The sequence below is a fragment of the Hevea brasiliensis genome, chromosome 15 (genome assembly GCF_030052815.1).
Source record: "Hevea brasiliensis isolate MT/VB/25A 57/8 chromosome 15, ASM3005281v1, whole genome shotgun sequence".
Lineage (NCBI taxonomy): Eukaryota > Viridiplantae > Streptophyta > Magnoliopsida > Malpighiales > Euphorbiaceae > Hevea > Hevea brasiliensis.
The window spans coordinates 61,715,547-61,731,802 of record NC_079507.1 but is presented as its reverse complement, the minus strand read 5'-3'; the positions used below and the strand labels follow the sequence as shown (position 1 = coordinate 61,731,802).

At 34.5% G+C, this 16,256-nt stretch overlaps 2 protein-coding genes across 4 annotated transcripts; one reads left to right on the top strand and one right to left on the bottom strand.

The window, feature by feature from the left end:
- On the top strand, positions 1 to 7,270 carry LOC110632317 (2-oxoisovalerate dehydrogenase subunit beta 1, mitochondrial). The gene is made up of 13 exons (XM_021780505.2): positions 1 to 289; positions 1,357 to 1,468; positions 1,749 to 1,784; positions 1,889 to 1,948; positions 2,033 to 2,090; positions 2,205 to 2,302; positions 3,399 to 3,488; positions 3,589 to 3,657; positions 3,731 to 3,817; positions 6,035 to 6,130; positions 6,211 to 6,288; positions 6,769 to 6,855; positions 6,983 to 7,270. The coding sequence occupies exons 1-13, from the start codon at positions 96 to 98 to the stop codon at positions 7,016 to 7,018; spliced, it is 1,101 nt and encodes a 366-aa protein (XP_021636197.2). The 5' UTR covers positions 1 to 95; the 3' UTR covers positions 7,019 to 7,270.
- A 1,250-nt stretch (positions 7,271 to 8,520) lies between these two features.
- Positions 8,521 to 10,979, bottom strand: LOC110632297 (E3 ubiquitin-protein ligase SIRP1). 3 transcript variants are annotated; one of them, XM_021780463.2, is made up of 2 exons: positions 10,818 to 10,979; positions 8,521 to 9,934 (listed from the first exon to the last, which is right to left on the bottom strand). In XM_021780463.2, exon 2 carries the CDS (start codon positions 9,890 to 9,892, stop codon positions 8,711 to 8,713), a length of 1,182 nt encoding a protein of 393 aa, XP_021636155.2. In that variant the 5' UTR covers positions 9,893 to 9,934; positions 10,818 to 10,979; the 3' UTR covers positions 8,521 to 8,710. The 3 variants fall into 3 exon arrangements, with proteins under 3 accessions (XP_021636155.2, XP_021636156.2, XP_021636158.2); XM_021780464.2 differs by lacking the exon at positions 10,818 to 10,979 and adding an exon at positions 10,404 to 10,778; XM_021780466.2 differs by lacking the exon at positions 10,818 to 10,979 and adding an exon at positions 10,515 to 10,778.
- Positions 10,980 to 16,256: the final 5,277 nt, after the last annotated feature.

Genomic DNA, 16,256 nt, shown 5'->3' with positions numbered 1-16,256 from the left:
TGTTTATCTGTATAGGGAGAGAATCCTAGACTTTCTTTGTTCAATCCAGTCCGTGTTCTTATCCTGTTAGAACTGAAACAAAATCTCTGCAAATAATGGCGAGCTGTTTGAGAAGATATGGAAGAAGACTATCCGTTTCAATTTGCGAGAAGCGGGAACTCTCCACAGCTTGTGAGGGTAAGGTTATTCAACAACAACAACAACAACAACAACAACAAACTGCTAAATTGTTGAACCTTTGTTCTGCCATCAACCAAGCTCTCCATCTCGCCTTAGAAACCGATCCTCGGTAACTTTCTCTTAAAACCCACTTCTCGTTTTCCTACGAGATAGTATATTTTATATGCTCTTTTGCTTCGGATGGTTAATGGGTATGTTGTGATTTCAGAAAGGCTGTTTTAGAATGTTATTCTTTATGGTTGGTTTGCTAGAGAGGCGAATTGGTTTTTCATTTGATTGAATTTGATGTCAAAATTGATTATTTGTTTTTAATGTATTCAAATGCCCGGTTGACAACTCCAAGTTTGTAGCAGCTAATTGTTTATGTTCTTGGGAATTATAGCAGCTAATTGTTTTTGTTCTTGGGAATTATCTCCACTGGATTATTTCAATAGCCATTCAATTTTTTGAAGAATAGTGGCTACACAGAGCTTGGATAGGATGATACCAATGGTTGATTAGTGCTTACCTCTAAGCTCTAACCTGTGTCATGTTGAGCAATGCCGACAATTAAAAAAAAAGAGGAACTTGTATGAATTCCTTTTAATTTCAAATGCAGGGCTAGATTCTCCTCCCAAAGCTATTGGTTGTAAGGTCCTTATGCATATTTGTTTTATGATCAGATATAACTCTAGAATCTTGCCAAACTATTAGGTGGCGTTGCTATTGTCATAAATTCTCTTGCAAGCGCAAGTCAGATTGTGAAAGGGTATTGTCTCTATAGTTCATAGGAGCAAAAGATAGAAAAGTTTATGGACTTATGGATGACAATTGGCTGAGTTGAAATCCCTTGGCACAAGTCATCATCTTTTTTCTAATGCCTTTATTTAACCATATTATCTGACTTTACCACTTCATGTCAATTACCTTTTTGAGGTTTTAAATTTTAGTTTCATTATTTGTTTATTATAGAGCCATTTACTCTTGATGAACTACTTGTACCAGTTGATGCCTTAAGCACTTTGGATGCACTCTGGTTTTGCTTAAAAACAGCCTTGAATGTTATATATGACTGGGGTCATGAATTTCCAACTTAGTGGTTATGTCTTTGCTAAAATCTGGTTTGAATAATCATAAAGAGTTTGTGTTTCCTGATAAAACTTCATCTTTGAACTCAATATGTACACTGTCTTCCAGTTCTTATGTGTTTGGAGAAGATGTGAGCTTTGGTGGGGTGTTTCGTTGCACAACTGGACTAACTGAACGATTTGGCAAAAATCGAGTCTTCAATACTCCTCTTTGTGAGCAGGTAATTTGATGTTTCACCGTAGCTGTTCTACCGTTTCTCAGGTATAATTTGCACATTTGCTGTTTGAATATGAGTTTAAAGATCTGAGGGGAAAACCTTTTTTAGGCATAAGTTGATTGTTATGGGAAGCCTCACATGGATCTCTCACTTTTGATTTTACATAACATTCAAATATTATTTCCCTTCCAATTGTTGTGTTTTGCTTTGCCTTTCTCATATTGCATTCTTTCTTCTTTATCAATTTTGAATAACTATTATCATTATTTAAATGGTCTTGTAGGGCATTGTTGGATTTGGCATTGGTCTGGCAGCAATGGTGAGTATTGAATAGTAATGCATGGAGTGCAAAGGCTTTATAACTAAACCCTGGATGCATTCTTATGTGGTAGTTGTAACTCTTCTGTTAATCACATGTGATAGGGGAACAGGGCCATAGCAGAAATTCAATTTGCAGATTATATCTATCCTGCTTTTGATCAGGCAAGTATCCTCCTCACCTCAGTGCTGACTTTTATTCTTATTCCCACAATTCCATATAATTGATGGGCGTTTTCAATTTAATAGATTGTTAATGAAGCCGCAAAGTTCAGATACCGGAGTGGGAATCAATATGATTGTGGAGGTGTTTCATTTTTCTTTTGCATATAATTACTGCTTAACATCTGATTTTTTATTTTCCTTTTTTCCCCATATTGTTACCTGTTTTAATATGACAATGTTTAAAATGATTCCCTAGGTTTAACCATAAGAGCACCATATGGAGCTGTGGGCCATGGTGGACATTATCACTCTCAATCCCCTGAAGCTTTCTTTTGTCATGTTCCTGGTATCAAAGTATATTTCCTTCCCTTGAGTTGTTCGGTTTGCTATCAAATTTTTTTTTTACCTTTACTAGGAAAAAAGAAGAGGAGAGGGAGAGAAGGGGGGGGGGGGGGAGGGGATAAGGGGGGCGGGCGGGGGGGAAGTGGGGGTGTGTTAATGCTAATTGGAATGCTTGGCAATTCTGAACAGCAATATTTGTTACACATCCTACTCTATGTATATCATGGGTTTCTATGACATCGTAAAATTGTTTGTTAAAAGTATTTGGATGCTGTAGTTGGTAAAATTATGGAATAGGCCTGGGAGTTTGGGTTGGGGTGGGGGGGGGGGGGGGGGGGGGGGGGGGGTTGGAGAGGGTGTTTGTGTTGGTTAATGCTAATTGGAATGCTTGGCATTTCTGAGCAGCAAGTGTTTGTTACACATCCTACTCTATGTGTATCATGGGTTTCTATGACATCATAAAATTGTTTGTTGAAAGTATTTGGATGCTGTAGTTGGTGAAATTATGGGATAGGTCTGGGACGGCTAAGTACTTTAGCTAGCAGGTCATACCAGTAACCACAGCCCAGGTCACAGGCTGCTCAGCACTTGGGACAATGTTGATTAAAATGTCAACATTTGTGCAAACATATGTTGAACAAAACAAGACACAATTTACATCTTTTTTTTTTTTAGTTCGAAATCCTTGTTCTTTTTGTGCCTTTTAATGTCAGAAAAGTTTTTTTTTTCTTTGATCTCTGTCACATATAAAATTTATGAAACTCTCATAAAGTTGAACATTTTTCCTATGTTACTTGTAGAACAACCAAACTCTAAGTTTGACTCAGCTAAGCTTTTTTAAGTGAGATGATGGTGGGCATTTTCAATATGACATTGTCTTTCTATGAACTGAAAAATTATTATTGTTATTATTTTTTTTGGTGCCATTACTTTCATTTGCTAAATCTAAGTTTGTGTTAGGTGACCTCCATAATGCTGGTGAGAAGTAATCTTCTACTTGCTAGTGCCTCCTAATCTTAAAAGACAATTAAATCTCTTGCAGTTCTCTTTCCAAGTATGAAATTTACACGTTATCTCTAATAACTCTTAACTAGTTGCCCTTTTACAGGTGGTTATCCCTCGAAGTCCACAGCAAGCAAAAGGATTATTATTGTCATGCATACGGGATCCAAACCCTGTTGTCTTTTTTGAACCAAAAGTACTGTGCCTTGTCTGCCCAGATTAAATAAATAATTGGCCCATATTTTTCAATTCAACATTTCTGTGTTTGATGTCAAGTAAATCCCTTGGATTTGCAGTGGCTTTATCGCTTGGCAGTAGAAGAGGTCCCTGAGCATGATTATATGTTGCCATTGTCAGAGGCAGAGGTATGCTACTTCTGCCTTTTAGGGAAGATTTTTGGAATTGTAAATCTGAACAAAATTGCAATTAAAATATCAGGTGATCCGAGAAGGCAGTGACATAACTCTTGTTGGTTGGGGAGCACAACTGTCTATCATGGAGCAGGCTTGTACTGATGCCGAGAAGGTAAATTGCCACAAAATTCCCTTTCATGAAACTTGAACTCTACCTTCCATGAGTCATGATTTGTATCCTGCATCAAAAGTGCTATAGAAGGATTCTTGGTATATTTGTTAGGCTAAATGACATTATCTTTAGTGAACCTTTTTGGTTGATGGGCCAATATTGTTAGAAATGGTATTAGAATTGACTTTGTGTGTGGTTATTCTGTTTTATTTCTGTTGTGAGCCAATAGGAATTCAAAATTGTTGCTCTTATTTTTGTGCCGCCCGTACCTAGCATGATCACCAAGGGTTATGAGTTGGAAATTTTCACATAGCCTATAGCTCACATTAATATTCCAATGGAGACATCCATAAGGCTGTTTGGCATTGTTATTTGAGCTATTGTTGAGAAAAACACTACTTTAAATATATTAATTAGAGGCCATTAAAAATTGGTTTTAAGTTAAATTTAACATGTATTAGTCATAAGGACTCGAAAACAGCTAAACAACTTTTTCAAACTGTTTTTTGCAACATCTAAAATATTGCCTTTGCAGAATGTATGTTAGACCTGAAAAGCAGTTTCAGCTATCCCTTTTGGATGATGGGCCTGTGACTCTATAAAACCATGTCACCAACATGTAAACTCCCTTGATATCTTGTAGACAATTATACAAGGACAAGTTTAGCCAAGGATAAGTACATATGAGCATAACCTATGTGAAGCTTGTACCAAATTTGGAAGAAGGATTAGGGCAACTCAATGGGAATTCAATGCACAATGGAAACTTTGTTAGCTTTGAGAAGGCTAGCATTAATTTTTGCATGAGTTGATAAAGATTAATAGCAAAATGATTGAACTAATGAGGTGAAGGTAGATGAAGGAGAAATCGATGATGGAGCTAGCAGAAATGAGCAGTAGGTGAGTTCTAATACATGAATTAGAAGGAGATTAACTAATATGTTCCATATGAGCTTCATAAGCAAGAAGCATAGATTTAAAGAACACGGGAGGAGATACCTGATTAGATTAACTGTTATCAAGGACTTATATATTGGAGGAAGGCCTTGGGTAATGGCATCACTTTGTTATAGCATGAAAGAGGTTGATGAATAGCTGCTAAAGCATTGGCAGGTTCCTGAAATAATGGCACTATGTATCAATGCAAAGCTCCTCTGTAAAGATTAGCAATCTGAATTTGAGATTAAGTTTGTGAGACACGCATTTTTCAAGAAAGTGCTAATGCACTGACGCAGCAAAGCTAGATAAATCACACACACACACACACACACACACACACACACACACGAGAAAGAGAATTTGAGAGTAAAAAAAATATGCTGGAAATTTATTGATTAGAATCTGAATATGAAATACATAGTTTTGAGAGTATTTATAAAGTTTTAGACTCTCAATCCTGATAGGTAAATAGCTCTACTAAATAGGAACTTAAACTAAATCCAAATACATTAGGAAGATAAAGATAAAGTATTTCTCCCATTTTCACACCAAAATGCTTCCTTTGTTTTTTCCTTTGAACCTTCTCCCATTTTTCAATGAAATTATCACTAATATATTCCACATTATGAACTGCATTCCTAGCAGAATAAGCTGATTGAAAATGATAAAAGTAGGGTAGTGCTTCTTTTTCAACTATGAAAAAGGCAGTAATACTTTTGCATCAATTCAACTTAAAACTAGACAGTCTAGACAAACACCAAAAGGCATAGTTGGGATAAATGATTTGCTTTGATATTTTTGTAGGGACAGGAGAACAAGGTCCTGGAGATTATGATGTTATGTATAGAATAGAATGCATAATAGGTAAAATAATTATTCATGTCTAAGCACTCCTGACCATCATTGGTTATATGAAGTTATGAACCACCTATTGATTAAGAGATGTAGAAGAAATGGTGCAGTAGCCTTGAAGAAGGGAAAAGAAGGAAAACTGGCACATGTGGACATGGAACTCTATTTTCTAGTTTTATTAGAAAGTTTTTCTAGAAAACTACCGCAATTTTTCACAAGTGAATAGGCCCCAAGGATTTTGCTATTTTCCCACCCTCTTTCCCTGTGTTATCTTCCTCTTTTTGTCTTTGTGTTTATCCTTTTTTTTTTTTTTGGGGGGGGGGGGGGGGGGGGGGGGGGGGGGGGGCTGCGCTAAGAAGGACATTTCTATCATTGTTTTCACTGTTGGAACATTTAAATATAAAGATGATACATGGGATTTTGCAGGATGGAATTTCTTGTGAACTGATAGACCTCAAAACTTTAATACCCTGGGATAAAGAAACTGTGGAGACTTCAGTTAGAAAGACTGGAAGACTTCTTGTAAGTACATTATGTCCTCCAAAATTGTGCTTCCCAAAAAGTGTCTGGTACAGTAACAATCATTTTCTTGCCTCTTGTAGATTAGTCATGAAGCTCCAGTGACTGGAGGTTTTGGTGCTGAAATCTCTGCATCTATTGTTGAACGTTGCTTCTTAAGGGTGAGCATTAACTCCATCTCTGTTTGCTTTTATCTTTATGGATATTTCAGTTATGATGACCTCATTATTGATCCTTAAGTGGTTTGACGATAGCAAGAACTTCCATAAATTAAAATGTATCAACTTTTAGGCTTCTTTCTATTTTTTAGAGCAACTAATACTACTAAAGCATGCTACCATTTATTTGTAACAGAAAGATATCTGAGCATTGTCCCCTTTATTATTTTTCCCTGTGGATATTCAGCTGAATTGGAATCTGTGCAATGGTTCCTGAACAGCAAGCTGTAACAATATAGCAATTGATATAAATCCAATCAATGGACTGAAAAATGTGCTGCGATAATTAGTTTTGCTGGGAAGGGGTTGCGTAGGACGTGGTTATGTCGGAAGTTTTCATGAAATAAATAGTATTATCTGCTGAACACTGAAAATGTAAGATCGTTTTAGAACAGCTAGTTAAAATACTGAATGTCTTTGCAGTTAGAAGCTCCTGTTGCTAGAGTTTGCGGTCTGGATACGCCCTTCCCTCTTGTTTTTGAGCCATTCTATATGCCCACCAAGAACAAAGTGAGTTGTATCCTAAAGCTCATAAGTTGAAAGCCAATATTAGATCCTCCTCCTACTATATTTTGTATTTCTTTCTTTCTTTCCTTTTCCCTCCTAATGCAGCCTATTTTTGCCTCCTTGGATGCAGATACTGGATGCGATCAAATCAACTGTAAATTACTAGAATTTTAGCACTCTGTTCTAACTGCTATGTTTAACATATGCCATCATCCAGAAGCAATTACATGAATTAATGCAAACAGGAGTTCCAAAATTTGCGCCTGTAAATGTGAAAATAAGTAGCAAGCCATTCAAGGCTGCATGTTCATCATTCTCCTTGTAAACTTATAATGAAATGGAAAAAGGTGAATGGAGAATGCAATTTGTATATCTTGTCATCTGATATTTCGATTAAAGTAGTATTTCTTTTTATTTAGTTCAGATCTTCATTAATACTCTCAGTGAGTACTAGAATTGTCTATAGAATGGTAAGGTTATAGAATGGTAAGGTTTTGAGTTTGAATTTCAGTTGAACTCAATTGAACAAAAAAGAAAATTTAAAAGTCATATGTTCATGTGCAAGTGACATAATTCAAATCTGTGGCTAATCTCTTTAATTTTATCAATTTTTACCAAGAATTTAAGTTGGCAAAGGAAATATCATTCTAAAGATCAGCTGAAAGGAAAAAGAAAAAAAACCTTAATTTATGAATTATTGTTATGATTTAAGCCTTTTTATTTGGGATTGATTGTTTAATATCAGAATCCACTTTAATTTCGCATAAACCACAAATTAAATATATTAAAAAACTTACTAATATAGTGGAAGTTCTCATCACAATGATGAGAGCTCATACAATGTAGAAGAAAACTTTGTTTCAACTAAAGATGCAGCCCACAGAACCCCGATGATTCAACAAGACAATTCACAATGGTCTACAGCATGAAACGCCTTCCCTCCTTGTTTTATGCATAATCTCTTAGGTAAGCAAAGTTAGAGATATTATATTAAAAACCTACACCAAGTCACACCAAAATATTTAAGAAAAGACAAATGGAAAAATCATTTTCTGTTCAGGTCAAGCTGAAAAGGCTTTACATAATTGATAAAACCAACGCCTTCTAGGTGGTAACCACTTCATGAATCATGAGGCAGGTCAGGCACCACATGGCATGGGTCAAGGGATAACAATTTCTTAAAGGTCTTATCTATGAAAAAAGATTGGTCCTATGTCTCTTGGCTCCACCTCTCTTATCACCACGAATCTTCATCATCATCTGTTAACTTTAATTTTTAGTATAAAAATTTCTATTGAATACTCTAGTTAAAAATAATATAAAAATCTAAATAAATTAAACATAATAAAAAAATTATTTTTTTTCTACATAAAAAAAAACTTCTTTAATTATGATTAAAATATTATTAATAACTACTTCATTTCATTTATTTTTTTCTTTATTTTTAAATAAATCAAACTTTGAATTATTTTTTCTTAACGTCTAATCAAAATACCCAATAGAATCTGATTAGAAGAACTTTGAATAAAATCTGATTAGAAGAACTTTGAATGATATTAAATTGAAATTTGAGCATTAACCCCACCAATTCAAGCAAGCACAAAGTCCATCCACCATTTTACATTACCATTATATATATATAAAATAGCTTTAAAATAGCCATACAAATTAAAGAGGAGGCGAAATAGAAGGAGCTGATATTTCTTCTTGCAAAATAAATAAATAAAAAAAGGTTGGCAGCTCAAAACACAATCTTTTGTTCAAAGATTCAGGCTTAAATAGTAACATACTATGTACATAAACAAGCAACACACATTCAAGCAACTTAGAGAACATGAAGCTAGTAAGAAAATCAAACTCAATTCTCATCTGTTTGAGAAGCACTTCCAGTAGCATTTGCCAATGAGGTTGAGCTCGAATTGCTTCCACTGGATTGTGATCCAGAGGAAGAGGAGAACAAACTATTGAAAGGCCATGGAAATGAAAACCTTCGCCCATTCCCATTTCCATTTCTTCCCTCCCCTTCTGCCACTTCAATGCTACTTCCATGATGATGATTTTGATGATTATCACTATTATTAGTACTTCTACTGCTACTATTGTTATTATTGGTATTGTTGCTCTCCCTCTCATTAATGCTAATCTGAGACCTCTCAGAGTCAGACTTGGACTCATCAGCAGGCAACTGAAACCTGCAAACTGGGCAAGAACTATGAAGTTCCAGCCATGGTAATAGACAAGAGCTATGAAACTTATGCTTACAAGGCATTTCCTTTGCCTCAGTGCCAATCTCAAAATCATCCAAACAAACTGAACACTGCAAAGTTTCATTCATTGTTACAGTAGGCAATGCCTCAACTGCCTCCTTTTGAGCTGGTGGAGTACCATATCTATTTGGATCATTCTCTGCCAAATGCTGTAGCAACAAATCTAAACCAGGTCCTATGAAATAATCACCTAATGACCCAATGGGAGTGTGATTCTGGTTTTGACCATTGCTTGAATCATATGAACCCTGAACAATTATAGTACGACTCAAAGGATTGATCAAAATGACTCGTTCTCTTTCCCTATCTCTACCTCTATCTCTATCTCCATTTCTATTCCTATCTCCTTCAGAATTCTCTGATTCAGATACCATTCCAGCTCGAATTCCTTGAAGCAATTGTACCATTGTAGCTGAATTTCTTCTTCTTCTTCTTCTCATGACTGATTCAGGCTCACGGTCTAATTCACTTTCTCCTCCATGGTGTGCCTCACCATCATCGCTGTCATCGCCATCTTCTTCAAACTCCATTCTTCTTAATCTTCTACGTAAACGAGGATTTCCCATCATTCCAAGCAAGACTGGGGCCCAAAGGGAGAGTGCACGATCAGAATTGAAATCAGAATCAGGCTCCTGATTTTCCCTTGTACTACTACTCATTTCTTCTACAAATCCACTTTGACAAAATGGGCACTTGATCTCAACTTCCATTATGGGGTTCACCCTTTGAGAGCACATGTGACACCAATACCGCGTTGCCATTGCTTCCTCCATTCTCTCTCTTTCCCCTCCTCAGCAACCACCTTTTCTCGTAATCTGTCACAGCCAAGGTGAAAGCATAATATAGAAAGGCAAACACCATTCCAACCTTGAATTCACACAGAAAGAAGTGAGATGAAAATTTTGCAACTATCTTCAGATCTAATTAATGATAAACACTACCAATACAAAATACCACCATCAAAGAGAACCTTAAACCACCAGAAAATGTCACAAAATTACAATTTAGTAGAAACCAACTGTATAAATTTCAAGATCTATCGATCAGAAAATCACCTGGAAATAACCTCCAGCTATTTGAAAGACCCAAACTAAAAAAAAAAAAAAAAAAAAAAAAAAAAGAAAACTTTCATCCAGAAACAAGAATCTTCATCTTAAAATACACCAATCCCACAAAAAAAAAAAAAAAAAAAAACTGTAGCATGAATTTTCATTTCAAGAAGAAAACAATTATGGAGATTGCAACTAAAGAAAAGAAACAAACAAAGTCTAGAGTAGTTCTTACCAAATGAATAAAACAGATAATTAACTCAGAATCTCTAAATAGCAGAGCACCACAAAATATACATATAAATTCAAGAAGACAGTTTCGACAAAAAATTTCAAGAAGGGAGACCTTTTTATGAGGAAAACAAAGGCATGTAATTCAAGCCCACAAATTTAAACTTCCAGAAAGATCTGGAAGAATCCCAGAAGCTGAGCTTGTAATATTTGACCCACACAAGCATCCCCTCGTAGATATTTATCAGTTTATTCTTTAATTATTAAGAAAAGCCCATCAACCCATGAACACAAGATTATATTTGAATTGGACACGCAAATAAAAAGAAAAAAAAAATGAAATATGAGGAACCATCAAGAAACCAAGGCAAGAACATTAAAAAAAAAATTATTGAAATAAAGAGGAGAAAAAAATTACCCAAAATTGGAACCGAACGGCGAATTTGATGGAGAAGAATACGCGGACTTTGTGTTGAAGAGAGAGAAGAAAAAGAAAAAGAAATAAATGAAGAACACACAGCTAGATTCGCCTTATTGGACACACAGCACAACCAAACCGCGTCCTTTTTCTTTCTTTTTTTTTTTTCCTTGCTTTTGTCAATTTTTTTAATTTATTATTATTTTTTTATTATATCATAATCAAATAATGTAAAGTTTACGATAATCATTCATAAATAAAAAAAATTAATTAAATTATAATATAAATTTAATTTTATATGGGGATAAATTTTGTAATAATTAAATTAAATAATTATTAAATTTATTTTTATATAAGATGAAGTTTATAATAATCACACTTTTAAATTAAATAAATTAGGTAAGACGCGTGATAAAGGTGTCAATCCACTACCTACTTGACTCTGAATGTGAACGCATCCCTTCTCTGCAAATCACAATGTTTATCAATCAAATTATATATATATATATATATATATATATATATATATATATATATATATATATATATATATATATATTACACCCTATATTTATTTTAATTTAATTATTTTTAATTTTTTATTTAATTTAATCTAAAAATTTTAATCTAAGTTTAATTTAATTTAAAAAAATAAAAAAATTAAACTTTTTAATTTTTGAATTTAAATTAAAAAATTTAGTCCTAAAATTAAAAAATTATATTTCTTAATTTTTTTTTATTTAAATATGTCACGATCCAATCTATGGATCAGATCGACACTAGAACCTGAGCCAGTATAAAACTCCGAGACCCGTAATAAGCCTAATTGTTCCCAAACGCATGACCAAGCCCACAATTTAGGCCAAACATATATATAAAATAATTTAAATTAACTATTATAATTTTATTTTCAACCAACTTAACCCAATAATTATCAAAAATTAAAATTAGAAAAGCTCAGTTCAACCTTGTTACATCATTCACAAACTATTTAAAAATCATAAAAATTTTTCATTTATTAATACAAAACTTAAATTCATATAATTTCTGACAAGATCAATACTATTTTTAGTACATGCGGAGTTCTAAATTACAAATTTAGAGAATAATAATAAAATTAAGTAATTATCGATAACCTGCGAGAAAAGAAGCACGTTATTCTGAAAAAAGTTTCTCCTGTAGCCTGAAAAAAAAAATAGGGTGAACAGGAGTGAGCGTTTGACTCAGAGAGTAAAATATAAATTTTAAGTATAATTTCTATAGCTATCTAAAACTAATGCGTCCTAACAATGAAATGCAACACCATCATACATATCCATACAAGTCACATCATAACAGTAAAAAGGTAATTTGGAGCACACACACAACCAATAATATTCAAACTATGCATATACGGGAGCTGATCCCCTATACAGCTCTCTTAATCCAACCTCTGCCAGTGAGTGTCTCTCAAGCCAAACTTTCGCTTAATGAATCAAATGCGAGGGCCAGGAAGTATCTCTCGAGCCGTGCTTACCTCGACTTATCCATAAGAGGACCGGGTCTCAGCGAGTGTCTCTCAAGTCGTGTCTACATGTCTTATCCATATCCAATACCACACACTACACGCACGCCAACGCATGCACACTGCTCCAAATTACCATAAACAACATCTATGGCACTTCATCAATTAAGAATGCAATATAAAAAGTGCCTAGGGTTTAACTACATAGATACATATTTATAAATGATGCATAGGCATGCTTGAACATATAATAATATTGAAATTATAATTAAAATTAATATTTTACTCACAGTACACCAGAGATTACTGTAGAGGTTGGGTGTAGGAAGATGGTTGACCCTAATCACCTACATAATTTTATTATGAATTTATTAGTGCTAATTCAAATAAAAATAAATTGAAAGAGGCAACACATCCTAATTTATACTAAAAATTCGGCAGAGTTTCCCCTATACTTAAGACCTACTCAACCTGCAAAAAGATTTAAATAATACTTCTAAATTTCAATTTCCACAATCACATCTCATCAACATCATATGGTATCTCCTGGGCCTTCCAAATTAGACAATAGTCGTAAACTTGAAAAATTACATTTTAGTCCCTATAATTGATGTTTTATAAAAATTCACTCAAACAAGCTCTAAAAATTCTAAAATTTTGTCATGTGGTCCTTAATAAAGTTATAAAGATATTACAAAAGGAATTGTAATTTTCTAATCACCCATTAATATTTTACTCAAGAATATTACTCAATTCCATAAGTTTCCTACAACTAACATATTCTTAATTCAACCCAATTCAATATTCACGTATTTAAACCTCCATCCTCAAGCTTCAACCAATCATATAAATTTAAATACCATAAATCCAGATGATCTTATATGCTCAAATGCTAGAAATCTAACTAAAATCCACATATATTTTTCTTAGAATTTTTATCTAATTTTTCCTATTAAAGAAACACTGTATTTAAGCACCGCAGACTGAGAAATAATGAAAATAATCTTATCTAAAGTTTATCTGTCTCAAAAATTCCAAAAATTTATAAGGAAGCCTCTGTAAGTTGAATCATCCCCAAAGCTCGCCGGAGCCACCGCCGGAACCACCATGCACAGTGGCCTGCCGTCGGTCGTCGGCAACATCTGCTGGAATTGGTTACACCAAAATGTTCCTCTCCTCCTCCTGAGTACACAGTTGGTCTTGGATCGTCGATCCAAAGGTCAGATTGTCGGAAATCTCGTCGGAAAGTAAAAAAAAAAAATGATTTTCTCTCTCCTCACCGGTGCAAAAAAGGGCCACCAAATCCGACGAGACTAGTCTCATCTGAAAGAACTCTCTCTTAGGAGTCCATAGTCGCTAGAATCACTCCAATCAGACGTCGGGATCACCAGATACGAGTATTCAAAGTTTGAGACCCATTTCTCTCTCTCTCTCTCTCTCGCTTGCCGCCGCTTCTGGTGGTTCTAGCTGCCACTGGAGGCCACTTGGAGGGTCGTCGGAGCTGTGCCGTGCTAGCAGGCATCGCCAACGGTGGTGGTTCGCTGGAAAAAGAAGAAAAGAGATAGGGAGAGGTGAGCGAAAGTGAGAGGAGGGAGGTGAAATGGGGGGGGGGGGTGTGCTGCGAATATCTACGTTTTTTTTTTTTTAATTTGAGTTATTATATTCTTCCCCTCTTAAAAAAAATTCATCCTCGAATTTTTTAATAAACTGGGGATAAAGAAAAGAAGATTATTAGTACAAGTGCGAGCATTTCTCCTCCATTTGAAACTAAATCATTATATTTGAGTACTCGTTGATCTTTTCCTGATATCTCTAGTACACACAATTGCTCCCACTGCACTCAGATATGGTATATAGCAATACTAGTTTTGATTCCTTTCTATTACCAATTCCTGGGGCAAATATGTGACTCTGCCTGCTTTACCAAGTCTCATGAAGTGCCCATATGAAATAACAACTTTTTCACGTACCTTACTCGAGATCATTACTGATTTTATTGGTCCTTAAAACTTTGGCTAGATCCCTTCAATATTCAAAACGTTCGCACCATCTTAACTTCATGATACGACAAACTTCCAATATACTTTGTGTCATTACTAAGGTCCTCAGATCAATTTCTATCCATCTTATGTAACTAGTTATGTAGAGCTCCATCCAAGTGTCAAGCGTACCCTACACCATTTATCAATATTGGAAAGTGAACTGGGTCTCTTCTCTTATAGAACAAATGTATTTGTATTCCCTGATAATCCATTTAATGCAACTTTATCATTTCTCACTCCTTCTCCAGAATGAAAATATCTAGACTTCTTCCTAAAGCTTCTTAGTATGTGGCCTACTTTTGACACATTGGCACTTAGATCGAGGCTCCACTGCTCCTTTAATCTATCATCTCATAATAACTTGTTTCAAACATCTCTTAGTGTGTTCCTAGCATACCTATTTCTTCTTATCCTCATCATTATAATAAGCTCTACTGAGCTTTCTTTTTGTCCTTCGGATCTTATCCACTTCCTTTTCCTATTTCTGCTATTGTTGATATCTTTTCAACCTGCTATACTTATTCCTTAATCTTAGTCCTGTCTCACCCTTACACATTTTCCTTCAAGGATGTCCATCTCATCATCAACTTTAACTTTTTTTTTTATTTCTTAGTCTTATCTTGATTACTAGTTCTATTACTTCGAGAATTCTAACCTTACGATTGACTCCTACCAGCACATTCTCCACATTATGTAACACTTGTAATTAACCATAGAAAATTATTTTTGTATCCCCTTTCCCAACTTAACTATCAGAACATTATCATTCCCTACCAGTCTTAGTAGGAAATTGCTCATCCTGGATGGATAGGAGCCCCAGAAATTATAAGTTCAATATGAACTAACACGACTATGGGAAATATGTGCCTTACCTTAATTCCAAACAAGATACATCACGTGTTCATTCTCCTTAATATAATCACATATACTGCCCATAGCTTTCCAAACTTCAACCTCAACTTCTCCCATTAGCAACAATTTCATTCACTGTAACTCATTAGCAAATAACACTTCCTCTAGCTTATAGTTCAAAAGGGTTATAAGCCCTACTAACGCCCATCAAATTTTCAATTAATTGGGTCACTTTGACACGACCTCTCTTCTTAACATAATCTACTAGAATCGAAACACGAGCTAATTTGGAAAGAAGGAGAAATGTTCTCCCACCATTTATGGTATACCATTGTTTTATAAATAAGATTTAGCTCATACCCCTTAGTCTCCCTTTTTAGTTTCATTATTTCTTTGTAATTATTGTGCTTTGTTATAAGATATCAGTTGTATCCACCATTTGTTATACTGTTATTCTGCCTGACATATCATCTTAGAATTTACTATTTCCTTTTTACTCTCCATTTATCTTCCATACTTATAATTATTTGTCCAATACTCCTTATACTAGGTTATATTCTAGAAGATAAAAGCACTCACAGATTCTTTTAGATCTACTCCAATCTTACCAACAATCACTCTTCTAATCCATCTACTTCTCAATATCTTATAATTATACATATACCTATCTTGTCCTATTCTGACCTTGACTAGCGTTCTACTACATATTATCATACTATTATTTATTTAGTATTACTCTTTTTTTTCTTACATAATTATCCTTTCGATCACACTGAAAATATCTGTCTAACTCTAATTTTAGACTCTAGGTCTCACCATTCTAAATTTTAACATCAAACTTCTATGACATTATCCCTCATCTTGCATATTTAAATCCCTTATGTTGACTTTTATCCAGCTTACTCCTATTGATCTTGCTTCTTTATCTGAAAATACAATTCAAGTTACCACAGCATGCTCAATAGCTACTACCTACTTTGGTCGCACACCTCATCTAATTTCCATTATATTGTCAACAACCAAAAGGGTTCTTATGTCATT